General features: G+C 32.5%; 1 protein-coding gene across 1 annotated transcript in view; it reads right to left on the reverse strand.

The window, feature by feature from the left end:
- The window catches only part of Hecw (Hecw ubiquitin protein ligase), a 146361-nt gene that overhangs the window by 50049 nt on the left and 73006 nt on the right, over positions 1 to 23306 (reverse strand). Inside the window, exons 8-10 of the mRNA XM_068773922.1 lie at positions 23147 to 23275; positions 20565 to 20657; positions 19681 to 19841 (exon numbers count right to left, since the gene is read on the reverse strand). Coding sequence (XP_068630023.1) covers positions 19681 to 19841; positions 20565 to 20657; positions 23147 to 23275 — 383 coding nt within the window. The remainder of the gene's footprint in view (positions 1 to 19680; positions 19842 to 20564; positions 20658 to 23146; positions 23276 to 23306) is intronic.

Below are 23306 nucleotides of genomic sequence, written 5' to 3' on the forward strand. Positions count from 1 at the left end.
TAGCAATTTTTTCATTTATATTACATGCCCATTTATTATAATTTTTTATTTATTGTCAATTACATATTGTTTCCATTTTCCCTTTTGTTTTACTAGTTTCTTCACTTGTTTTATTTTTGCATTACTTGGCCGGTCCTTACCGGCGCGTGGGCATTTATTTTCTCTACCTTTACCTGGGTAGGGCAGCGAGCTGTTGTTTCTTACCTGAGCTTTAAAGACTATATTTTATATAAAGGCGAGGAACTTTCGACCCTAAGTTTCAAATGATAGGCACTAAGTTAAACACATAGGTGACCAATATACCAAATATAAATATTGCATTGATGCGGTGAGGGAAAATATTAAATGATATCATCGTAATTGCACAACGTTATACAATGTAAGAATTATTATTTTTACATTATATTAATATAAAAAATACAGCTGATCTGACACGACTAGGAAATAATCAAGTTTGTTTACTAGAAATATTGTTGTGTTCCAAATTAGGAGTACTTTATTTAGCAAATCCTGTAAGATTACGAGGACTATAGGATTAATGTAAAAAAGTATGTTTAAAATTCTCTTTCTGGGCTTCATTGCTAAGTGTCGAATATGTATTTAGCTTTTTACACCATCGATGTAGTATTTGCATTTAGCCTTTGATTTGTCACATCGACCATAAAAGTAAGTCCTGCGTTTAACATCAGATAGGGTCGATTTTGTAGAATATTATAAGCATAATGCACCGAATTGGAATAGACCAAGATAGTGCTGCACAAAACCAAACCGAGTATTGCATTTCATCTGACACCATACCTACTCATGTTAAATAATTTGAAATCATATATATATTTTGTTTTTGGTTAATTAAGATTTCTGTGTGATTATTTAATACAGGTTAAAACTTGAGGAAGATAAAATTAAGAAGAAAAACAAAAGGAAAAAAATACAAAGTAAGTTTTCTAGAAAGTTTGTAGCGGTGTTGACGAGGCGGTGTAAATTTAGCTATTACCGTATCAGAACTGTTGACAACACACAAACTACGCATTTTCGACGGCTGGTGTGAAAAGAGAGCATGCACATAAATTTCTCTGAAAATATTTCATAGCAATTTTTATTACTAACCAGGGCTTTTACAATTCTGTGGCATATAGGTCATATCTATAATGAAATATAAAGACAAATATTATTGAACTAATTTATATTTTTATAAGCAGAGATAATTTTTTCTGCCGTCATTACCACAAACAACACTGTGTCTTTTCTTTCTTGTTCTTTTAAAGGTGGTTCATACACGATGGCTAGTTTATGACAGAACTAATTTTTTATACAAGCTAGAAGTTTAGAAAATTTAAATTGAAAACATCGTTTAAGACATAGGGGTACACTATATCATGATTATATTTTATCCATCAAATGTATATCTCATGTCAAGCCAATAAACAAGAACAAAGAATGTCTGATCAACCAGGAAACTTACCACGGACACTTAATAGTAACTAATTGAGCGACGCAGCGATAAAGTCCGTCTTGTACGTAAGTAGATTAGACCATAAAGCCTCTTTATACAATGTCTGCAATCAACCAGCATCAAGTACAAGGGAGTTCTAATTTGATTATAAGATGTAGTTCGTTTAACCTTGGTAGTAATTCCATGATTAACTTGGATCATCGTATCATCTTGGTTAATAATCACACTATGTAACTAAACTTCCTAAGTACATTAGTAAAAAGAACACGTTTACCGCACGTGTTATTTTGGTTATTTCTATAGATATTTTAATACTAAAGTAGCTTAAGTAATTTTTAGGACTACAGGCAGCGGAATAAATTTCTTAAAGACGCACAAAAGCAAATGGTGATGAAATTCATTGTAAGGAAATGGGCATATGAAAGAAGTTTGAAAGACAAGAAAGTGTTCACTAAGCCCTACAGAGTCAAGAGATTATAAGTCAAATACCAACAAACATATTAAAATCAAATTGATATTTCTTTTTCTTCTATTCAGTAGATGCCCACAGCGAGGTATTCTTCCATATTGCTTCCTCCAAAGGTCGCCACTCCAGCAACGGACTCTGACAATGGACTCCAGCAACCTTTACTTATGTCCTCGGTTCTTCTAGTGGGGGACTTAACCTCGCGTCCACCAGTTCGTGGTTGCCACTCAAGAATCTTTAGGCCCCAACGATCATCGGTTGCACGAGTTTCGTCTGAAATCTTGGTTCTTTTGCGGATCTCCTCATTTCTAATTCTATCTCGCAGCGAAACTCCGAGCATATTGTATTTGCATAGCAACGAATTGATTAATTTTAAGCAAATTAACTATATGCATTATTTCTACAACATAATATTCATGTAACTTTACTCCTGAGGATGCCCCGTGGAGGGGTCAAACACGTGTTGAGTGATTTCACGGTGGTAGTTGTATAATTCGTATTGTTTGCCGCATGCGCATTTATGAGCGGGCTGGCGGGCAGTGCACTTTATTGCACGACTACTGCTACATAGCGGAAGTAGCTATACATATATATTAGTCCTTTTCTTACTTAGGATGGATTTCCGCAAAATAACGCCTGAATCTATTAAAAACATAAGATTCCACTTATTCTACGTGAAGACGGAGCGATTGCGTAAGGCTACGAGGGCTCCAAAAATGACCTGATATAACGAAAACCCAGACAAGTTTTTCTTTGAGCTAACTTTCACCAAAATTTTATGCATATTTTTATTCCAAAAATCCATTTCCATGCTTCGTTAATACCATACATAGTTACATAACATATACACCCCTCAAAAAAAGAAATATATTTTATAATTTTTTTTCTTAAAACATCTTCCCAAAATCCCTTGAGTGTAACATACCTAAAGTAATTACCCGCTAAAAATGTTTATTTAGTTGTTCTCATAATTAAATAAAACTGTCTCATTCTTACATAAAATTTCCTATAATTTCAAATTCCTATACACTCTCGTTCTTTTATAAAATGTACCTTATCACTTTCACCCATGTGACTTCAGATTTGGTAGTCACCTTATTAAAAATATATTTTAAGGAGCTGTCCCTCTAAGCATCGTTCAAAACTTTACCACCTCTATTATGGTCAAACTGTAATCGCTAACGAGCACACCGGAAAACGTGATAAAAAGAAACAAGATTAGCGCTAAAATTGAAAAAATTGTAAACAGAATTGTAAAAATAGGCAAGTAAATAAGATAATACATATAAAAATGTATACCTAGAATAGATTCAAAATGTGATATAGAATAAAAACAAAGAAATTGTAACAGTTAAGGTATGAGGAGAAGAAAGAATGGTATCGAATAAAAAGAAAAATGGATGTGGAAGGGAAAGAAAGAAGAATTGCATGAAGAAAGAAAATAAAGGAATGAAAGGTCATAGGAGGAACAATAGAAGAGCGCAAAAAAAAGTCCCTGTCCCACAATAGATAGGGAGGTACAAGGGATCCCCATAGAAGGGACCTTATTAATATAAAAAAATGAGAACACAAAGTTAATCCACAACATTAAGAAAGAAAAATGTCTAGTTTTTTATAATATATCCTTATAACACATATACTTCTAAGCCTATAAACACAAATTGAATAGTTTTATCGAACACTTACTTAAGGATCTAGGGGAGATGGGTTGGCGATTGTACGCAAATACCCGCATGGTAACATCGCGAACGAGGACGCAAGCTGATGGCACTCGATTAAAGCACCAGTGTAACGTAATTACGAACCCTTCCCTCCGTACTACGCACTCGATTGTACAGCCTCATCAAATTACAAGTACTTGTCTTGGCCTTGCAACGCGTCCTGACGAAGGACATATAAATTGTGTCGTCCCTCGCATGTTAAGCATTCAATTAAAGGTTAAACTTTTTATTGACGTATTTATAATTAAATCTCATTGTCGACTCGATTTAATTGTATATTTTTATTGGCATAAAATAATATCATACACTGTGTCTTTTAAATGTACATGTATAAATAGAAATAAACCTTTTTACTTTTACCTTTTCCATACTATAGTTGTTTGTAAGAGATTGCCTTGTGTGATAAAACCGCCCATTGTACTTTTTTGTATATTATTGTAAAACTTATTAAATGTATCTTAACGTGTACAATAAAGAATATTAAATAAATAAACAAATAAAATAAACCGTCAAATGTATTATCCTTTAAACAGATATGGAAAGACTCGTTGCTATGAACATAAAAAAATCGAGGTAATACATAAAAACAACGCTTTTCATTCCATCGTCTCGCTTTTGACATCGATCAAAATAAAAAAAATTGTTTTAAGATCTAATAAAAAACCATCGTGTAACTCAAAGGATTACAATGATAATATCGTAATAATATATTAAATTCTTACGACGTATAGAAAACATTTTTTTATATTTATCGCTGTTAATAAGACCTTCGTGGTCGTGGTCGTTTCAGCCCACAGACGCTCACTGCAAAGCATAAGGCTCCCCCAATGATATCTACGGGGGATATACCGTAATCGCTTCGCAGTGTGCGATCGCAGTGTGGTATTATGGTGCGCAGAAAACGCTGATGCCCATCCCCTGAAAACATGTTTGTGAGCAGTGGCAATCCTATTTAATTAATGCAGTGTGAATTACATATTGAGAATCGAACCTGCGCTCTATCGCTGCTCATTTAACTCATCAAGACCATAGATCAATAAATTACTCGGCATTATGTTTATTTACTCTTTCTCTATGACCAATAACTTTCGACAATACAAGTCTGTTGTAGCAGTAGCGTATAGATATTAATGTAATAATAAATAATAAATTATATCAGTTATTTCTATAATGAGACGAAATTTTAACTTAATGCGATCTCTTTCCATCTTCATTTTTAAATAAAATAGTAATTGTACCTTTGTATTTATTTTTTTTAATTCTTATCAGACACGACGTTCCATCTGAACATAGTAGACATATCACCTTGTATGGAAAAGCTGATGAATAATAAAATACTACGTATGGAAATGCATAGAAATGTGATTGTTTACTAATCGTTAAATTTCCACGGAAAATTCCCCACGAGAATGATATCGTGTCAGATACGCAGTCATGACTCAATCGAATCCAGGAGTGTTTTCGAAAATACTGAAATTGTGGTAATACATGTAACAAAACATTTTATGACTAAGGCGTAAGGTTGAATTTTCAATAAACAATTTGGTCTGTAAAGAAAACATTACGTGAGCAATGAGTGATGTTTGATGTTATTGAAGTTCTGTTAAAAGGTCTACGGCTGCACTCGGACTTAGGCTCTTGAGAATATTTCGTTTGTTTACAATCGTAAAGCAACACATCATAAATGCGAGGTGGAGTGCGCGAAAGATATAATTTACTGGCGTCATTGAAACAGCCGTCATCGCCGGCCCAATTATCTTGCGTACGAAGCAACGTGACTCATTTTGTCAGTACTAAAGCAAACTGTTTAAATCTAGCAATCCGTGTTGTTTTTCGTATAATATTCAACAAAGAGTTTGTTCAAGACACTATTATAACAATCGTCTGAAAGTACATGACTTAAAATTCTTTATTAAACAAGCTGTCCCATAAATCAATGTAAAGTCACAATTCGGTGATAGAGCCGGAAATGGTTAACGTAAAAAAATGTCTAAATAGCATTGTGTCAATTATCGATATTCCGAAAAGTAAATTAATTATATACGTCATGTTGTTCTTTCTATACAAAGACTATATATAAATCATTAATTTCCTATTTTTTCCTTTTCATGTAACCGTGAATTACTTTTCTCTGAATGATAGACATTTTTTAGTGCTATGGTTTCATTTTAAAGGATATTTCTTTCTGGTAAAGGTTCTTTTATTAAATATGTACTCAAAATTTAGAATTTACATCCAAATGTAAGTCACATTGTTGTAGAAAAAAACTCTTGTGTAATACCTGTTTGTTTCCAGCTTGATCTGGATTTATGGAACATTAGTGCATATTTAATATGTATAACTGATCTAACCAATTACCTAAGACAATTATATAAAAAGTAATAGATTTTTCCTTACAGATATTTATTTATAGACCTAAATTGAAACCCATGAAGGTGGCACACTTTAAAATATATATCATGGTTGTTTGAAAACGGTGAAGGAAAACGTAATGAAACCGGTACTTGTTAAGACCAAAAAGAGAGATTTATGTAGAATTTACATTGTGATGTTTGAGAACTATTTATTGTTATACATAGTTAGTTAGTTTGACATTTATTAGCGTACATAGTGGACTAGAAATTCAGTATTTTCCCCGCACGTGAATCACGGTTCCGCTGCAGTTGCACAAAACAAGTCCCCTTTTGGAATGAAAATAGGGCAAGCGTTCCAAGATGGCGGCTCGCATGAGAAAATTAACAGGCCGTGGAAATGTGAAGTGTTTCGCGGAGTGGCACTTGCGGCGTATTGCAAACGTCTATTTCGGGTTCAATTTATCGCTTGAGCTGCAAATGTTGAGCCGAGCATAAAGCAATGCATTGTCCGGCATTACAATTGTTTTCGCGTGTAATTAAAATGATGATCTGTCAAGAATCCGTCGGCACGCGAACAGCGGATGTGGCGAGGACAAGAACACCATGAATTTATTTAAAAAAAGGGACATATTTTATAAGTATTAATATTAGGTAAGCTTAGTAAACAGTATTCTGGCCTTTCCTATATCGACAACAGTTATAGTATTATTTAAAATAATTAAAAAATCAAAAAAGTAAAATACTCCAAATTTGTAAATGTAATGTATGTTTATATGCTTTGTGATGGAACTATGAGGGTGCTGTAATAAAATTAAAACCATGAGGACATGTTTTGTAAGGATAAATATAAATTTTCGATACTATATTGCAATAAATCTACTATACACATGTCTTTTTGAAATATTTATGTTTCAAGGTTACTAAAGAATTATCTTTAGTCGTACAAAAAAGATAATTACGTTAATCGATCTGAAACATCATCGATCTGGTCATCCTATGTTCTAAAAGGTGATGATTATCAAAAACTAATTTTGTGTAAATAATTAAATAATAATTTCCGTAGTAAATATCTTACAAAAGGAAACTTAATTCCTATAAATTGCAATTAAAAAGAAACTAAAATTTAATTTATTCATCTTACACGCTTATCAAAAATTATTTTTTTCTGTTTCACCCCTCAAATTGACAAGTATGCCTTGTTTTATTAGTATAAAATAACTCTTGGTAATTTTTATCATGGCAAGGAACATAAACAAATTATTAGCAATTACACTTTTGTATTAACTATCTATTTATTTCGACATTGAACGACCGACGCATAACTATAGTGTGAAGGTATTTAAAGTTATCATAATTGCCAAAGGTTGCATGATTCTAAAAACGCTATCTTACAATCTAGGGCGTTGGTACGAGCGGACTGACTTTAGCTTAGTAAAATGCATTATACAATCTAACAATGTTACATGTATCAAGGTTATTTCATAATTCTGTAACATTAACATCTGTTAGTAACACGTAAAATCACTGAAGCAATTTTACATTTACACCTTTAAAAAATTGAAGATTATATTACGGAAAAATTGATCAATAAAGCATATTATTGTATTAAAGCTTATACAATCAGACAATGAGTAGTTTTTGACATAAAAAAAATTTAAAATGTACGTTTTATTATCGAATTTCTTTCCAATTCCTTCTCGAAAGAATAACACTCTAAACCCAGCAGCGCTACATGAAAATTGTCACCAAAAATATCTTGACGTTTCGAAGATGCTTAGAAAACACTATCAAAAGAATATTAATCAGTTTCATTATACTATATAATACGAAATACACGAGGCTCTAGGTTTTTCAAAGGATTCTACACATCGAATATCTTTTTAAAATTCACCTAAAATTAATCTCCTACGGTTGCATGTTTCCTCCTAATAGACAGACAACAACCCAGTTGTCGCCCCGCAGGGGACGGCATACTAGCCATCATACTACATTGTTCGAATCTAGATGTCAGTTGATTAAATCTTATTCAGTATCGCTGACAAATAACAATATCACATTTAATGTGATGAAGACGAAGTTTATAAAGAGGCAAAGATTTCGACGATCAAAAATATCGTGAAGAACAAAAATAAAAACTACGTACTTCACCATAATCCGAAACGCCCAAAAGTACTTAATGCACCTCTTCAATTTCTTTATAGATTTTAATTTATAAAGAAGAAATAATTAAAAAGATGTACTTTAAAACACAATTTATATTTCACATTTTTTAAATCCCTCTGACATCAAACATTCAATATTCCTAAACACTTTCATGAATCGATTATATGCGAAAATCGTAGATAATTTGTACGACGAGACAAAAATAATTACAATCAATCAGACGTTTAAATTCCAAAAGATATTTTTAAAATAAAAACATATGACGTCACTTAAATCGTTATTATACATTGGTAATAAAAGTGAAGATATAATCCTTTATCCTTTAAAAAATTTTTCTAAATCTTTGATTATTCGATTAATTTGGATAAAAAAATTGGTATTTAAATTTTTTTCTCGTGCATCTTATACAAACGCAAACATTGCGATTTGTCTTCAAAATTCGTTTTTCTTCCCGGTCATAACCCACCTTTTTGGGTGTATTCTATGCGTGACCATCAAAACTACTAATGTCAAGTAATAAACAAATATAAAAATATAAAGTAAACATCTAAAGGATTTGATAAACACTTGTGATAATCAATTAATATAGAAGTGTTTTCTGAAACTTCTGAAATGTACAATTCACACTGTTTATTAATATAATAATAATAATATTTAGGATTGCCATTGCTTACAAACAAGTTTCAAAGAATGGGCAGCAGCGTGCTGCTTGGTTTCGGTTGAAGTTGATACTGTTAGCCCTGGAACTCTTACAGTTTCTTCGGAACTGAGTTCACGTAGCAGAGAGGTCCGTGAACTTAAATTAGCGTTCCCTGAGTACCATAATGCTACAGTGCGTTCGCAAATCCGCCTAAGTGTGATGATTATGGTATACTCTCCCACAGATTTTTTGGAGAGACCAGTCTTTTAGTGTGCGTATATTGGCTGATACGACGATACAATCAAAAGTACATCTTCTTTCTACTACTTTCATCATCAATTGATGATGAAATATAAAATTTTTGATGGAATCTCTAACGCTACTTTAAATTAATTAATATATTTACAGTGCCCGGCGATAAATATTGCACATCGACCTTTGGAAAGAGACATACAAATAGTCCAGTATCTATTAGGAGCTTGAATAAGAAATATTGGTGTATTTTATACAAAGAATAAAAATAAATATGAAAAGAAGCAAATGACACTTCTTTTCAACAACTCCTAATATATACTGTACTGTTTGCGTTTTCGTGCGACAGAGATAATGCTCTACGAAGCCAAATAATCAATTATCTCTTTCTAAAGGTCGATGTGCAATATTTATCGCCGGATATCGTACTATGGATTTCATTTAGCATTTGGCACTTGCACAGTATATAATAATAATTATACAGTAAATAATAATACAGTAATACAGAAATATTTAATTGTAGATGAACCTGAATCCACTAGAACAACGATAATTTATAATATTTAAAGCAGTAATTGGATGGCGATATAAGAGGAAAATTTATAAATACAATATAAATGGACAGTTAGAAGCCGTAAAAGTAAAAACAACTCAGTAATAATACTTAGAATTTTTCTTCGGAATATTCCTCGCTGCTCATGACGTTTTTGGAGTTCATTTCCATTTTAATGTTTTTTACTAAGTAATTAGAAGGTGCGAGAAGAGATCCGCAATGACAAAGCGTCTGTTCGATCGGTTTATAACGAGTTAATTTTCCAAAGTGTGTAATTGACTTAGTCATGTAATTAATGCGTTAATTCTACTTGGATTACCTGTAGAAATAGTTCTACAAAAGCGTCATTGTCTTCGCAGTATATGCGTAGCGAGACAAAAAAGTAGTTTATTTTTTATTGCTTTTTGACATGGCAGATTTTAACTATATCAAAACACTTCTTTTATTTAGATACGTTTTAAGATCTGACATCTAATATTTCTACTTCTACATACACTTCTAGTAGCCTTTCTAAAGAAAACATAAATCTTTCCAGCCAGTCTTACGAGCAATTGTTCATAATCTTTGCTTTATTTTAAGATTTATGTTTATTTTAAGATCTAAAATCAAGTACTTCTACTTCAACTAATATTTCTAGTAGTCTTTCTAAGTAAAAGATAAACTTTTCCAGCCAGTCTCCCAAGCAATTGTTCACAATCTTTGCTTTATGTTTACGTCCACATAAAACAAGCATTAGTGACAAGGAACAAATAAGGCGGCAATTTATTCAAGGAAAATTAACGATCGCTTAAGGCGACCATTACCATCGCAAATCACACACATTATACAAAGCACGCGCAAGAGCAAGACATTATTCGTCATTTACGTAAACATTCATTTTATGGAGTATTTCCACTTTCTTTATAACACTAATAACGACATTTATTTTCATATTAAGTAAAGTACATACATTATCACTTCAGAATTATTCAATTTTATGTATATACATATAAATACAATTAGATTATCTGTTTGTAATATTAAAATATTCGCTACTTACTACATGTATATTTATATATAAAATACATATACCAAAATTACATTTATTTTTGATTTTGTAAGTTTGTTCCTGCTAATCTCTAAAATGGCTAAACAGATTTTGACAAGATTGATATTGGCAAGTAGCTGATTTAATAAGGAGTAAGTAAGGCTACATTTATTTTAGAAAAATTCTTAAACGAAAAAAACTAATTAACTCGGCAGAGTCACGAGCACACCTAGGTATATATAAAAGTACAAGCGAACTCTGCGCTTACATATTGTGAAATATATCTGTGCTTATATATTGTGTAATATATAATACATAAACAATCATAACTATCATAAAAAATTAGACGACACTCTCTGAAAATTAAATGGTGAGTTTCGTATTTACAAATAAAAAAAATATTTTAAAATCTGCTAAATCCTTCTAAGATTTACGGTTACTAAAGTTACTTTATTAATGGTAGGTTTATTGTTAAGAGTAACCGCCACAGGGCAGCAGATCGAAAAGTTAAGGTGGCAATGGGTAGAACACAGCGCGCAGAAGTGATAGCCGCTAGAGCCTTAAGGTTCTGGAGTGAAAACCACAAATCGGTAAGCGCTGCGTAACACATTCACCTTGGTGAATAGATGACTTTGCTAAGACCTTAAAAAAACACTGGATGCAGGTCGTTTCCTAGTCGCTTATAGGGAATCTATGGAGGAGGTCTATGTCCAGCGTGGAAGTCCTACGGCTGAAATGATGGTGATGATGATTTATCTTGTTGTATGCAAATTTTATGTGGGCAGGACATATAGCAAGATATTCAGACAAAAAATGTACTTTAGAGGCGACAACATGAAAAGTAGCAATAGGAAAAAGGAAAGCGGACAAAAAGCTATGGGTCGAGACGTCTGAAAAATTCGGAGGAAGCCTTTACTTGAGAAGGGGTTTAGATCAACAGTACTAAAGAAAATAAAGATAGCGGATAAAAAAAGTGCTTAAAATTATAAAAATATGCTAAAACTCACGAAACAAAAATTGTAGATCGGAATTATTTTGATACAAAAGGTTGATTAGCTTATTATCGCTAAAGGCAGGTAATGTTAATATCATGGAAGCTGTTTTGTTTCATCACTTTTCAATATTAAAAACATTGAAAGTGAAAAATGTCCGTACATGACCTTCATTTACATAAAAACTTACACACGTCGTAACTTCTCTCTAATGGTTAATACTTAAGTATAATTGAGGGCTGATGATATCTAAAACTATCGTAGGAACGCTTAAAATATGAATCGACTACATTTCACAGCGTTCGAAACGATTATTACACGATAAAACTTCAAACTGGTCGTTTTACGTAGCCATAGTTTCTGCATAACTCCCAGTAAAGAAGACATCTGACATTAGAATATAATAATTCAAAGAAAACAAGAATAGTCGCATGTTATTAAAAAAATATTATATACATAACTTTCAATTCATCTGGAGCTGTTAAAACTGAATAAAATGTTGAAACTACAGTCATAGGATAAGAAGCATCGTTTGCATAAAACTCACGTATTCTTCATAAAATTCTTTCAATTCAATTATTGTTCCTAATTCAAATTTAAAATATCTATATTCATTAAGGGATTTATGCGCACTTCTGATAGTCAATTATTTTTAGCATAAGAAGTAGAGCTCGCCAGAGATTCCGTTGCTTTTTATAAATGAAATTTAACGATATTTGACATATATATTACAATATAATATGGACCAAGTAAATGAGTCAACAAACAAGATTCCACTCACGATAACTAAAAACTCTTTAATAACATACTTTTGATTTAAGATTAAAAATGAAAGAAGGAAGACCAGAGATATATCGTGGAGCTTTAATACATACTCTCAGAAAAGTGAAATATATAATATTAATTCGACCGGTATCTGGAAAGCTATAGAATCAACAGCTGGAATCCAATTTAATCACATCGCAGAACGTAGTATTTTTGGAAGTGGCAAATTCCATTTTAATTTGCTTTGATATTTCCATGACGTTTAATAACTTCCATTGACGTTTGTGAGTGGCATATTTATAATATAAACATACTTTAATATTCAATGTTGGGCATACATGTAATCACAGTCAAGTTTTCCTTCTAAATGTGACAATAGACCAAATATCTTTACAAACAAAGCCTGCATCATCACTTAACATGACATAGGATTGTAATGTAGAGTTGACATATATCGTTATTCTTTTTTGTTTATATCTCTTTACAAAGTATGTCAGATAATAAACGTGTTCAAATAATGTTTTGAATTTCCAACTGTTAACCGCTTTCGTAACGTAGGGCAGTTCTTTATGCTCGCTATCAGTGATCATTAGGAGGTATTTAGAAGGTGTGTCAAGAGCAGTAAATCTTATCTATGGAATAGTTTAGTCTTTGTAAATGAAATGTAACAGTGGTCAGTTCATCCACGATCTTTGTTATAAGCGAACGCGTTTTTTATTTAAATGCTTATTTGAAAAATCATTTGAATTATATTTAGCTAGATGTTGTATGATATGTTCTTTTTACCGGAGCTAGTATAACACAATGCCAAAACGAACTCTTCTGCTCTGTTAATAAATTTTATACTTGGGTTAACGTATTCCATTGCAGATAAAATTACTGGAATAATGAGTAATGAATACAGAAGTTTTACTGAGCCTGGCGCTATTTTAGACAATCTATATTGCTGACAAGTCCACAGGTTAGTCGTCCCTATCTGATTATACTTCTGTATATATATTATGAATAACTTGTGTTAGTAGTGGAGTTAAAACTTTACTATAACAATCTTATTGTCGTTTTTCATGACTAATAATCGTGGCTAATAAAGTCAGTCTCCGCTACGAGTTTTCTCTTGGCTTTTCTTTTATCGAATATAGTTTATTGGAGTATAAGGTGGTGACTCATTTTTGGAATTGTGGCAGCGAGTGGATGACCGTCGATTAGCCCTTTTTCCTTGTACATTGCAGACCACTTTTTTTATTGGTAATGGGCAAACCTTTGTCTCGCCTAGCGATGACCAAGTCTACAATGGTATATGCTTGCCTAGAAGATACCTATTCACTCTTGACTTTTAGACCCTCTAGTTATAATTAGCTGGAAACAACGACTCCAACAAGTTATTTCATTCTTCGGCTATTCGCACTTTAAAAGTAGTAGCAAAACTCTCAGTGTGGGTTGTTGGGATTTTAACCGTGTACCGATGGAAGATATGTATGTATGTGATGCAACTAAATGTTTCTACAATATTAATATCCAAACTTATTTATTTAGTGCCGTTAGTGTATTTACGTTCAAAGTAGCTATTGACACAATTGTTGTTAAACTTTTATAATAAACAAAAAGTCTATCGAAATTCAAAACAAGTATATCGAAATTTAAACACATAATAATTTACTATTTGTTCAAAAATTTTGTACTGATGCCTTCTTTATTAATTTTAATCCCATTACACAAGTACTGACGTTGTTTCGAAGAAAGGTCGTCCGTAATTAGTATTTTAAAACTAGGTTAACGAGCGTTCCAATTATCATTTATCTGCGGAAGCGAACGTCTAAACACCTCACGATAAACTACGATTTATTTTAATCACATTTAAACAAACGCAACAACAATACCGTACGAATGACTCAGGATAAATATGTACATATATTGTAAAACATGCCGATAGGAAGATAACTCAAATAGCGCTACTCGTTTTGAATTTATATTACATCGACATTATCTATACGATTAGCTCCACTACTGCATCGATAATCTACAATACAGGATGATGTATTATACGTGTAACTTTAAAAGGGGTGAATTTATAGCCCGTTTAACAGCAAAACAACTATTCCCAATCACCGTATAAAGTAATCACTCTGAAATATGTTACAATGATTTAACTTTTCTATTGAAATGCAACAGGCCAATAACTTCTGTCAATAGAAAGTCAGAGACAAATAGTAGTCAATAATTAACTTTAGTTCGTAGCACTTATTATATTATCATTACTTTGTTTATTATTTTTGAAACCTATGATTTTGAGATGGGGTTTATTTTATATGGCAACAAACCAGCCGTACATTCGCCCATGTAAAGCTTTTACTACTATACACTCAAAACATTAAAGAATACGTAATGATATTTCGAGTGTTACAGATTTTAATCTATCCAACAGTAAAAACTTTTTGCTCGGCAAAATTGAAAGCAAGGAAGGTTTGAGGTAAGATGAGCCGCTTGCGAAAGTTACTCTAGCAGCAGCCCTGTTATTATTGGGGTAAAACTAAGAAAGTGAAAAAAAAAATCCCTTGAAATCCCTATCTCCATCAAAACAGGGGTGGAAAGAGCGGTCCCGATTAACGTGCGCCATCAAAAAATAGGGCAAACCTACTTGACACGGTAATATCTCGAGAATGCGGAAAAATGCAAAGACGTTTAATCTGATTCTGACCTATCTTCATATTATACTGTTGTGGTACTTTTATATTATGCTCTTGTAGTACTTTTATATTGTACTGTTGTAGTACTTTTATATTATCTAGTTTATGTATAATTCGGGAGATCTAGGATTCAGTGGGCTGAGGATACTACATTTTTATGACGGTTACTGTCGTACCATTAACATTTACTGACCCACGGGTTTAAGGCGCAGTTGTCATAGATAGAACGTTTTAGGTAGAGTAAAGCAAGGGAGATCTCTTTGGCTCGGGCAACTACATGCTATCATTTTCTTACTAGATTGAGAGAGTGGTTTTCGTAAATGGAACTACAATTAGCTTGTTGTGATTGTCGACAGACTAGAACTACTGATGTGATATCTTTCAAAAGAATTTGGCTAAGGTGGAATACCTCAAGGTCTCTATGGAGGTAAGCAGATAAATGTAATTTATTTAAATAATGAACGGATGCATGGAATGACGATAATTCCAATACTCCTTCAATATAAAATGGTAGACGAAAACTTGATCACGAGATTCTATTTTTAAATTTGTTTGCGAGATTTTTCAACAGATAACAATTATTATCTTATTCTTTTTGACCGTGTTTTAATCGTCAGTAAAAAATATCGTAGCAACATGATTACAGAAGAAAATTTATTTTCGAAACATGTCGGTCCTATACGAATAGTTTAAATGTTTTCCTCTATTATACAGTTGAAGCCAAATGTAAAACCTATGTTATATTAGTCACAGAAGAAACTATACTCATGACCACTATCATTAAATATTTTAATTTGCAAATGTTTCTGGTTGTCAACCATACAAATAGAAAAGAACCTTGTTTAACGTAAGTGGTTTCTTAAAAACAATGGATGTACAAGATGCTCATTAAACATGCGTGGGAATTTGCAAGTGGGTTTTATTTTCCATTAGGGGCTGTCATTTATGAACTAAAATGTGAAAAGATATTTTCTCACGTGATTTTGTGAGATTTTTTAAAATTAAAATTAACTTTCAAGTCTAACTTAAAAACCTGTAATTTTACAAGCGACTGATAAAAGAAATGTACAACAAAACTGTCACATACTCTTCAATGAAGAAAAGGTTTTGCATAAAAATAAGTTATTAGAACTTAAATTATTGAAAAATCTTCGTACAGTTTACTTTTCCTAAGCCATACTCTCCTATCTAACGTTATTGCTTTTTGTAATCACTGCGTAAAAAAGATAAAGCGATAAATAATTGTGAGTCAGTCATAACCTTCACAGTATTATATATATATATATATATATATATATATATATATATATATATATATATACACACATATATGTATACTAACATTTTATATGTTACTACATATTTAAGGAAGGAATCGGGCGAACATCGACTGGTCTATTTCATGTTTTACTAATCATTTAATATTTTAAGCATTATTTTATTTAATTTTTAGACGCAAACATTAGTAAATCTTAAAACTGGTGCTTGGATCAAAAAAAGACAATAGGTAAATAACAGAAAAATATTTTTAGAAAAACCTTAGTATATTGAAGAATCTCTTTTAATTAAAAAGAATCTTTTAACAAAATCTGTTTAATAAAAGGAACGTCACCTATATAGCCAGACGTTTTTCTCTGAATGACGTAGTTTAAGTTTTAAAAATCCCAAAGAATAGAATACGTAAATATTTATTACGCTATAAACAATATTTTATTTTTAACTTAGTTACTTCACAAGCGGATACAGTTAAAATAAATCAAAGAGAAGCTTTCATAGGCTTATCTTCTCAGTTAATATAACAGGGCTTTCTGGGTTATAATCATAGCGCATTATAAAACCGGACTTCATAAGCGTTGCATTATTATTCAAACGCCATCCGTCCGATGCTATCGAGCGGCGTGCATGACATCGCACGTGGTTTTACTTCGTACGGGATCCGTAGTTGTAAACAAAGATGTCGCATCCTCCATCTATTGCAATTATATTTTTGATATAATAATACGTTCATTGACTGGAAAATAGTTTCAATCAGGCAATATATCCCGTCAACTGTATAGAAGGCTTTTGGAACTTTATAAAGGCATTAGCCTCGGCGCCTTTGTTTATTTGATTACTTTTAATATTTCCGAAATCTTATTTTTGCTCACGTTTATGTATATTAATTGTTAAACTAAGTTATAAGCCACTAATAATTACGATTATTTTTTTATTGTATTTTCTTTTTTTTTTAACGACACTGAAAACGCGCAGTTTTTAACACTCCATCTCTATTCCACATTGCTTTCCTCAGGTTGTACACCAATATATATGCGACAATTGCCATATACACTTTGATGATTCTCGCGATCGAATATTGAGTCTCGTCTGTTTAATACACGTACGAGTATCTTTAACGTGATATTGCTACCATCGCATTATGGACTGTTGTTCAACGGGACTGCCTTGCTCTACAGCCCCTGAGCCTCATGGATGGTGAACATTCTTGAACCATACAGTAACCTTAGCTAACTTATATATCGGTATTTGAATCGTATATTAGGATGCTCAGTCAACTAGAGTAAGTACGCTATCCGTCTAGAATACCATTATTAATTCAAGTGAATGTAAGAATCTGCACACGGCTTTCTAAATCATATTATCTCGTCCACGCATCGCATATCAAACAAATAAACAATCATGTGCAGAGGCATATATTTCATAACTGTTCTCGCTATAACAGACGTTTTAACATAAACTCTAAAGATTCGGAGTTAGATAAGTAAGACTAAGCGACACAGTTTCTACACGGTAGTTGTTAATTTTATTTTATTTATTCAAACTAACAAAATTACTTTTTTGGTTTTAACTGTTTAAAAATCAATATCTTTATAAATTTACAACGAATATTCTTATGTTATCTATATTACTTTTGTTTTACTTTGAAAATAACTTTTAATAAAACGCTCATCACTAGCTGACATTTTATGTCAAAAAAAAAATAATCCTTATATTTGATTAATCGCAAAATAATCAAATCTTTTAAGAATAGGTCTCGTTAAACGTAATATCCAGTACAGTGGCAACGTATAATAAATATTAAACGCTTCTGTTGAAGACATTAAAAAAGTAATTAAAATCTTGTTGATTACGTTATTGATTACGCTATAAAGATTTAATGGTTATCAAACGATACTTAAAAGTGAGAAACAATGAATATACATAGAATTCTGCTAAAGGGAAAAATCTCGCAGTGCTAATTTCAATCCATAGGCGCCTACTGGAAGACATAGATCTCCCCCCAAAGATATCTATGGGGGATATACCATAGCCATTGTGCCTGGCAGGCGAGATTGGCGATCGCAGTGTGGTATTATGGTAGGCAGAGGGTATGGTGGACCATCCTTTGGAAACTTGTTTCCAAATAGTGGCAATCCTATAATATATAATAAATTCAGAAAGTCTAAATTATATAATATTTTATGTATGTCTTATTCTTGTACCGCAAGGCCTCAGACGAAAAAAAAAATTTGTATCATCTATGCTGACTTACATAATTGAATTTGTTATATTACAATTTCAATCATGTTATTTAATAGTAATTATAATTCTACTACACACAAATCGTTAATAATTGCTATTTTAATTTGAATAAAATTAAAGATCCATAGAAAGATTCACAGCGGAGCGAAGTTACCATGAATATAAAAAAACACGTTGTTTAATAGGGGACTTTATATCTAAAAGTTGTAACTAAATTTGATATATATATAAATATTTTTCATATTAAATTGTTATACAATCTTACCTTGGAACAGTAAAGACATTATCTAGACATGTTTAAATTATCAATTTCCAACTACACACATTTCTCTAGTTACACTTATTTAATTCACGACAATAAAATATAATATAAAATATGTTTAGATGGATATCCATGCGGAATATTGCTACTCTATCCAACTTCAATAACACAAATAACCAAAAGGCTTTATTAGCATTATTCGTAAATATCATAATATCTATTGAGAATTAAAAATAATTGATATTGTTATAAAAATTATGAGTCAATTTTATTATAATAAATACTGGCATTGGATCATTATTTTTTCTTTACGTTATTGGCCATTATTATTGTGGCTTTTAGATCAACTGTCATGCTGACGTTTATCGTTACTGTTGCCTTAATGACGTTTTGTTTTGGTCAAATTGAAAGGGCTGAACGCATATAGTGGTTCGGCTAGACCTTATTTTGGATAACAAGACTCGAAGGCTCGCTCGGAATCGCCAAGACCGCTGCATATTATTTTCATTACAGAATTCTTAAGAACTACAACAGCCATGTCAAACCAACATTCTTACGGTCACGTATGGGCCAAAAGTAATAAGATTATAGACTATTTTAAAGGTAAACTCTTATCTAAAATAAGAAGAATTATTGTTTTTAAATGCAATTTAGGATATTTCCGACCTCCTTAAGGTCATCAGAAAACTAAATCCATGGAGAGGTCTACGTCTAGCAGTAGACGTCGTATAGCTGAAACGATAATGATTTATCTTCAACGTCTTAATACAGTTAGCTAGCTCAGGTTCCATCTTCCACAAGCGCAAGTGGTTTTAATAATTCTACTGACCTGAGTAGGCATGTGAGTTGCAAGTCGTTCTGGTACCTCGCGAGCGCAGGAGCGCCCTCTACTCGAACCGAGTTGATTTTCTCACGCAGTGCGCCGCCACAACCTCCGCATCGTTCCCGTAATATCGACATTATGTTTGGCTGCCGTAGAAATGCCACCACCTGAATTATTAGTAAAAAATAATACTAGGAACACAGTATTATGTACTTACTAAGTTATAATGATACTTTACAAAGGCAAAGGTCTCCTCCCTAAGTATTGCCACGATGAATGGTCTTAAGCTGCCGCATCGAACGACTTTCAGCAACCTTAACAATGTGTGTAGGTTCCCTAGCGTTCATCAGTAAACGTCGGTCTACCTTACTAGGTGGACCGACGTTTTACTGGCGTTTACTGGCTCGTGGTCACCAGTCGAAAGTTAGCTCTATAGGTTGCTATCATTGGTTTATCTTTCGTGCTATTAACCTTTACTAGATTCCATGAGCTTGAAAACCAACTAGGCGTTTATAGATCATGATTCGTGTTTTAGTTAAGAACCCTGAATTTAATGGTAGATATATGTGTGTTTCATATAATTTTGCGTCGTAATTGTTTCTCATCTGAGCGCACTGCAAGACATAGGCTTCCTCCGTAGATATATCATGGGGCATATACCATAATCATCACGTTTGGCAAGCAAGTTGGCGATCGCAGTATTGTATTATGGTACGAAAAGGACGCCAATACCCATCCTCTGGAAATTTGTTTGTAAGCAGCGACAAACCTATATAATTATTACATTCAAACCCACTACCTACGATCACAAGTTTCAGTCTTTATCTGGGTTACGACTGCTTATGTAATGATCTGTAGTGATTATAAATATATTTGCTCTAATTTTTTACCTTGTCGTTATAAGCTACGGGTATTTCTTGATGTAAATTGTGTGCATGCGCATCTGAAGAACTCACTGGAGGTCGTGGCGGTGGAGTTGGAGCCTGTGAACAATATTTTTGTATAATAAAATAAAATTCAAATCCAAAGTTAAAATGTTTTTTACATCAAAGTATTAAAGCATATAAAGGCAAAAACTACAAACAACACAAGTACTATAAAAAAAAAAACATTATTGTGTATCTTAAAACTTATATTAAAAATTGTACGGTCCCGTTTTAAACTACAAACCCTTCAGAAAAGCGCGTATGAAGATTCCAAATAAAAAATAGTTACTTGCCTTGAAAAAGCATAAAAATAAAACAAATTAACAAATTAAATGAAATTAGCTGCTTAATACATCGCTTCGAGTGTCTGGAAAAATTCACGTACAACTTTAAAATAAAATTTAAGTTCAAAACAATTAAGATTTACTTAATACGACAGTACTAATGATGTAACAGCGATGGTGGGTATCATGAACAAGACGACCACCCGAATCACAAAAGCTCACTCTATAGATCGTGCTATCTTTTATATACATAAAAGTTTTAAGTCGGTGGAGAAAATGAAGTGAGCTTTCATCTTTTCACGATTTTTGTAGACTTTCTATAAGCGCTCTTCTTAGGCCTTTACTTTATAAATTTTTGTCCAAGAAAATTTTTGAATTACAAATCGTACAATATCAAAATTGTAAAATCTGCTTGAAATGAACCCTTACAGTGCATCAATATATTATAACCGTACAATAACAGAAACACACTCAAAGATTTAAGCAAAAACATGCTACACGATACATTCACAAATAAAATCTTGCCAAAAAAAAACATACACATATCATGCAAAAGATACAAATCACAGCAAATGCTTTTTGATTTTAAACAAATATTTGCTTTAATAGGAAGTATTAAAACTATACAACAAGAGCAACTTTAAAAACCTTAATAACAGTATAACACAGTAACATAAGCAAAATTAAAAAAACATATTTGTCTCAATTTACAGTGACATTAATGCGTGAAGAATAAATAAGAACAAACTTAATATTTATTTGTTATTATGCGAACTGCTTCGATATTTCTATCTTTCAAAATTAAATAAATAAGAATAAATTTATCCACAAAGATTGTTTCAGATGTACCAAATTAAATAGACATAAACATCACTGTAAAAATCTTTAAGTAAAAAAGAAATGGTTGCATGAACAAACCACCCATTCATGACTATATTCTACTATATTTATACCATAAGGTAGATTATAGAGAATAGTAAAAACAATCATAATATCCTAACGAAGTCATTTTGTCTTTACTTAGTGTAAGACAAAATATTTTTTTTTATCAAAATATTTCCGTACAACCAAAAACTTACTCAAATCACCTGTCTTTTTTTTAATTTTATATTCACATAAAATTACCTTATCATTTCTAAAGGTATAGTTATTTTAAGATATTTGAAGTGTAAAAAACACATGACACTACTATATTCATAATGTGTAAGGCAATAGTAGTCCGTTGAAAAACTTATGGGGGAATTTAACGTTCATGTAACATGTAAAAAAATTATAAACTATACACCTATATATAAAGTTACAGTAAGGGAAAAATTAGAAAAAAAATAAAATAAATAAAAATCATTACATAAAACTAGCAAATCAATTACAGTTATAGCATTAAAACAATGTTCAATAAAAAAAAGTAATAACAATACGTGTCGCTTACTATAAACAAGTGATATATGAAATATAATAAATTTAAATTTTAATACCACTGTACCAAACTGTCACGATATGAATATGCACCTTATTTTTCTTTTTGATACTTAAATGACAAAATATTTAAACACAGTTCTTTGACATATTAAAGCTTCCTCGACTACTTACTTCGTTTCAATTTTTCTCGGCATGGGCCCTTACTTAAACATTCTCATATTTCTGATTACACTGCGTGGAGAACATCCGCGCGAGGCGTACTCCAAGACTTTGGTTTGGTTAGTTGTCACTAGCAATCCGGCTTGTTATCATCACCATCACCATCATGTCAGTCGATAGACGACCTCTGCCAAGCATAAACCTTCCCCAAAAATCGCAACGACGACGTGACGTTAAGATACCAGACAATGATATTTTAAAATTTGTAAAGCCGGATAAATAGTGAACATCGATCAAATATAGTGAACTATGAATCATCACTTATTAATTATCATTATCATCATGTCAGTCAAGACGGCCTTTGCAAGACATAGGCCTCTCTAAGAATCACGATGACTGACTGGTCGCTGTCCGCTTCTAGCGACTTTCCGCGATCTTAACTAAGTCGTCGATCTATCTGGAGGGGAGCCGACTTAAATCGCGTTTACTGACTCGTGGTCACCACCCGAATGTCGGCTCCATCGGTTGCTATTATCGGATATTACTTATATTATTCCACAAGCTTGAATACCAAACACAAATTTATCTACAGCACTGATTGAGTGCCGTTTTATATACATAGCCAAGTTAATGTATGAAAGTACATTTCCGACGTGAGAGTTTGGTACGGGTGGAGGGTCGTGCCTGCTCGTGGTTGGGGCGGCGACGGTGGGGCAGCAGCGGCGAGAACGGCGCGGCAGGCACGCGTGCAGCCCGCGGCAGCCGCGGATCCATGAACGTCGTGCGTCGCAACACGTGGTCCACGAAGAAGCGCTGCGCATGCGCATCACACGCCCATCATTTA

This window comes from Battus philenor, unplaced genomic scaffold (assembly GCF_028537555.1).
Source record: "Battus philenor isolate CCGP_79_NKW_IND1 unplaced genomic scaffold, ilBatPhil1.0.hap1 SCAF_6, whole genome shotgun sequence".
Lineage (NCBI taxonomy): Eukaryota > Metazoa > Arthropoda > Insecta > Lepidoptera > Papilionidae > Battus > Battus philenor.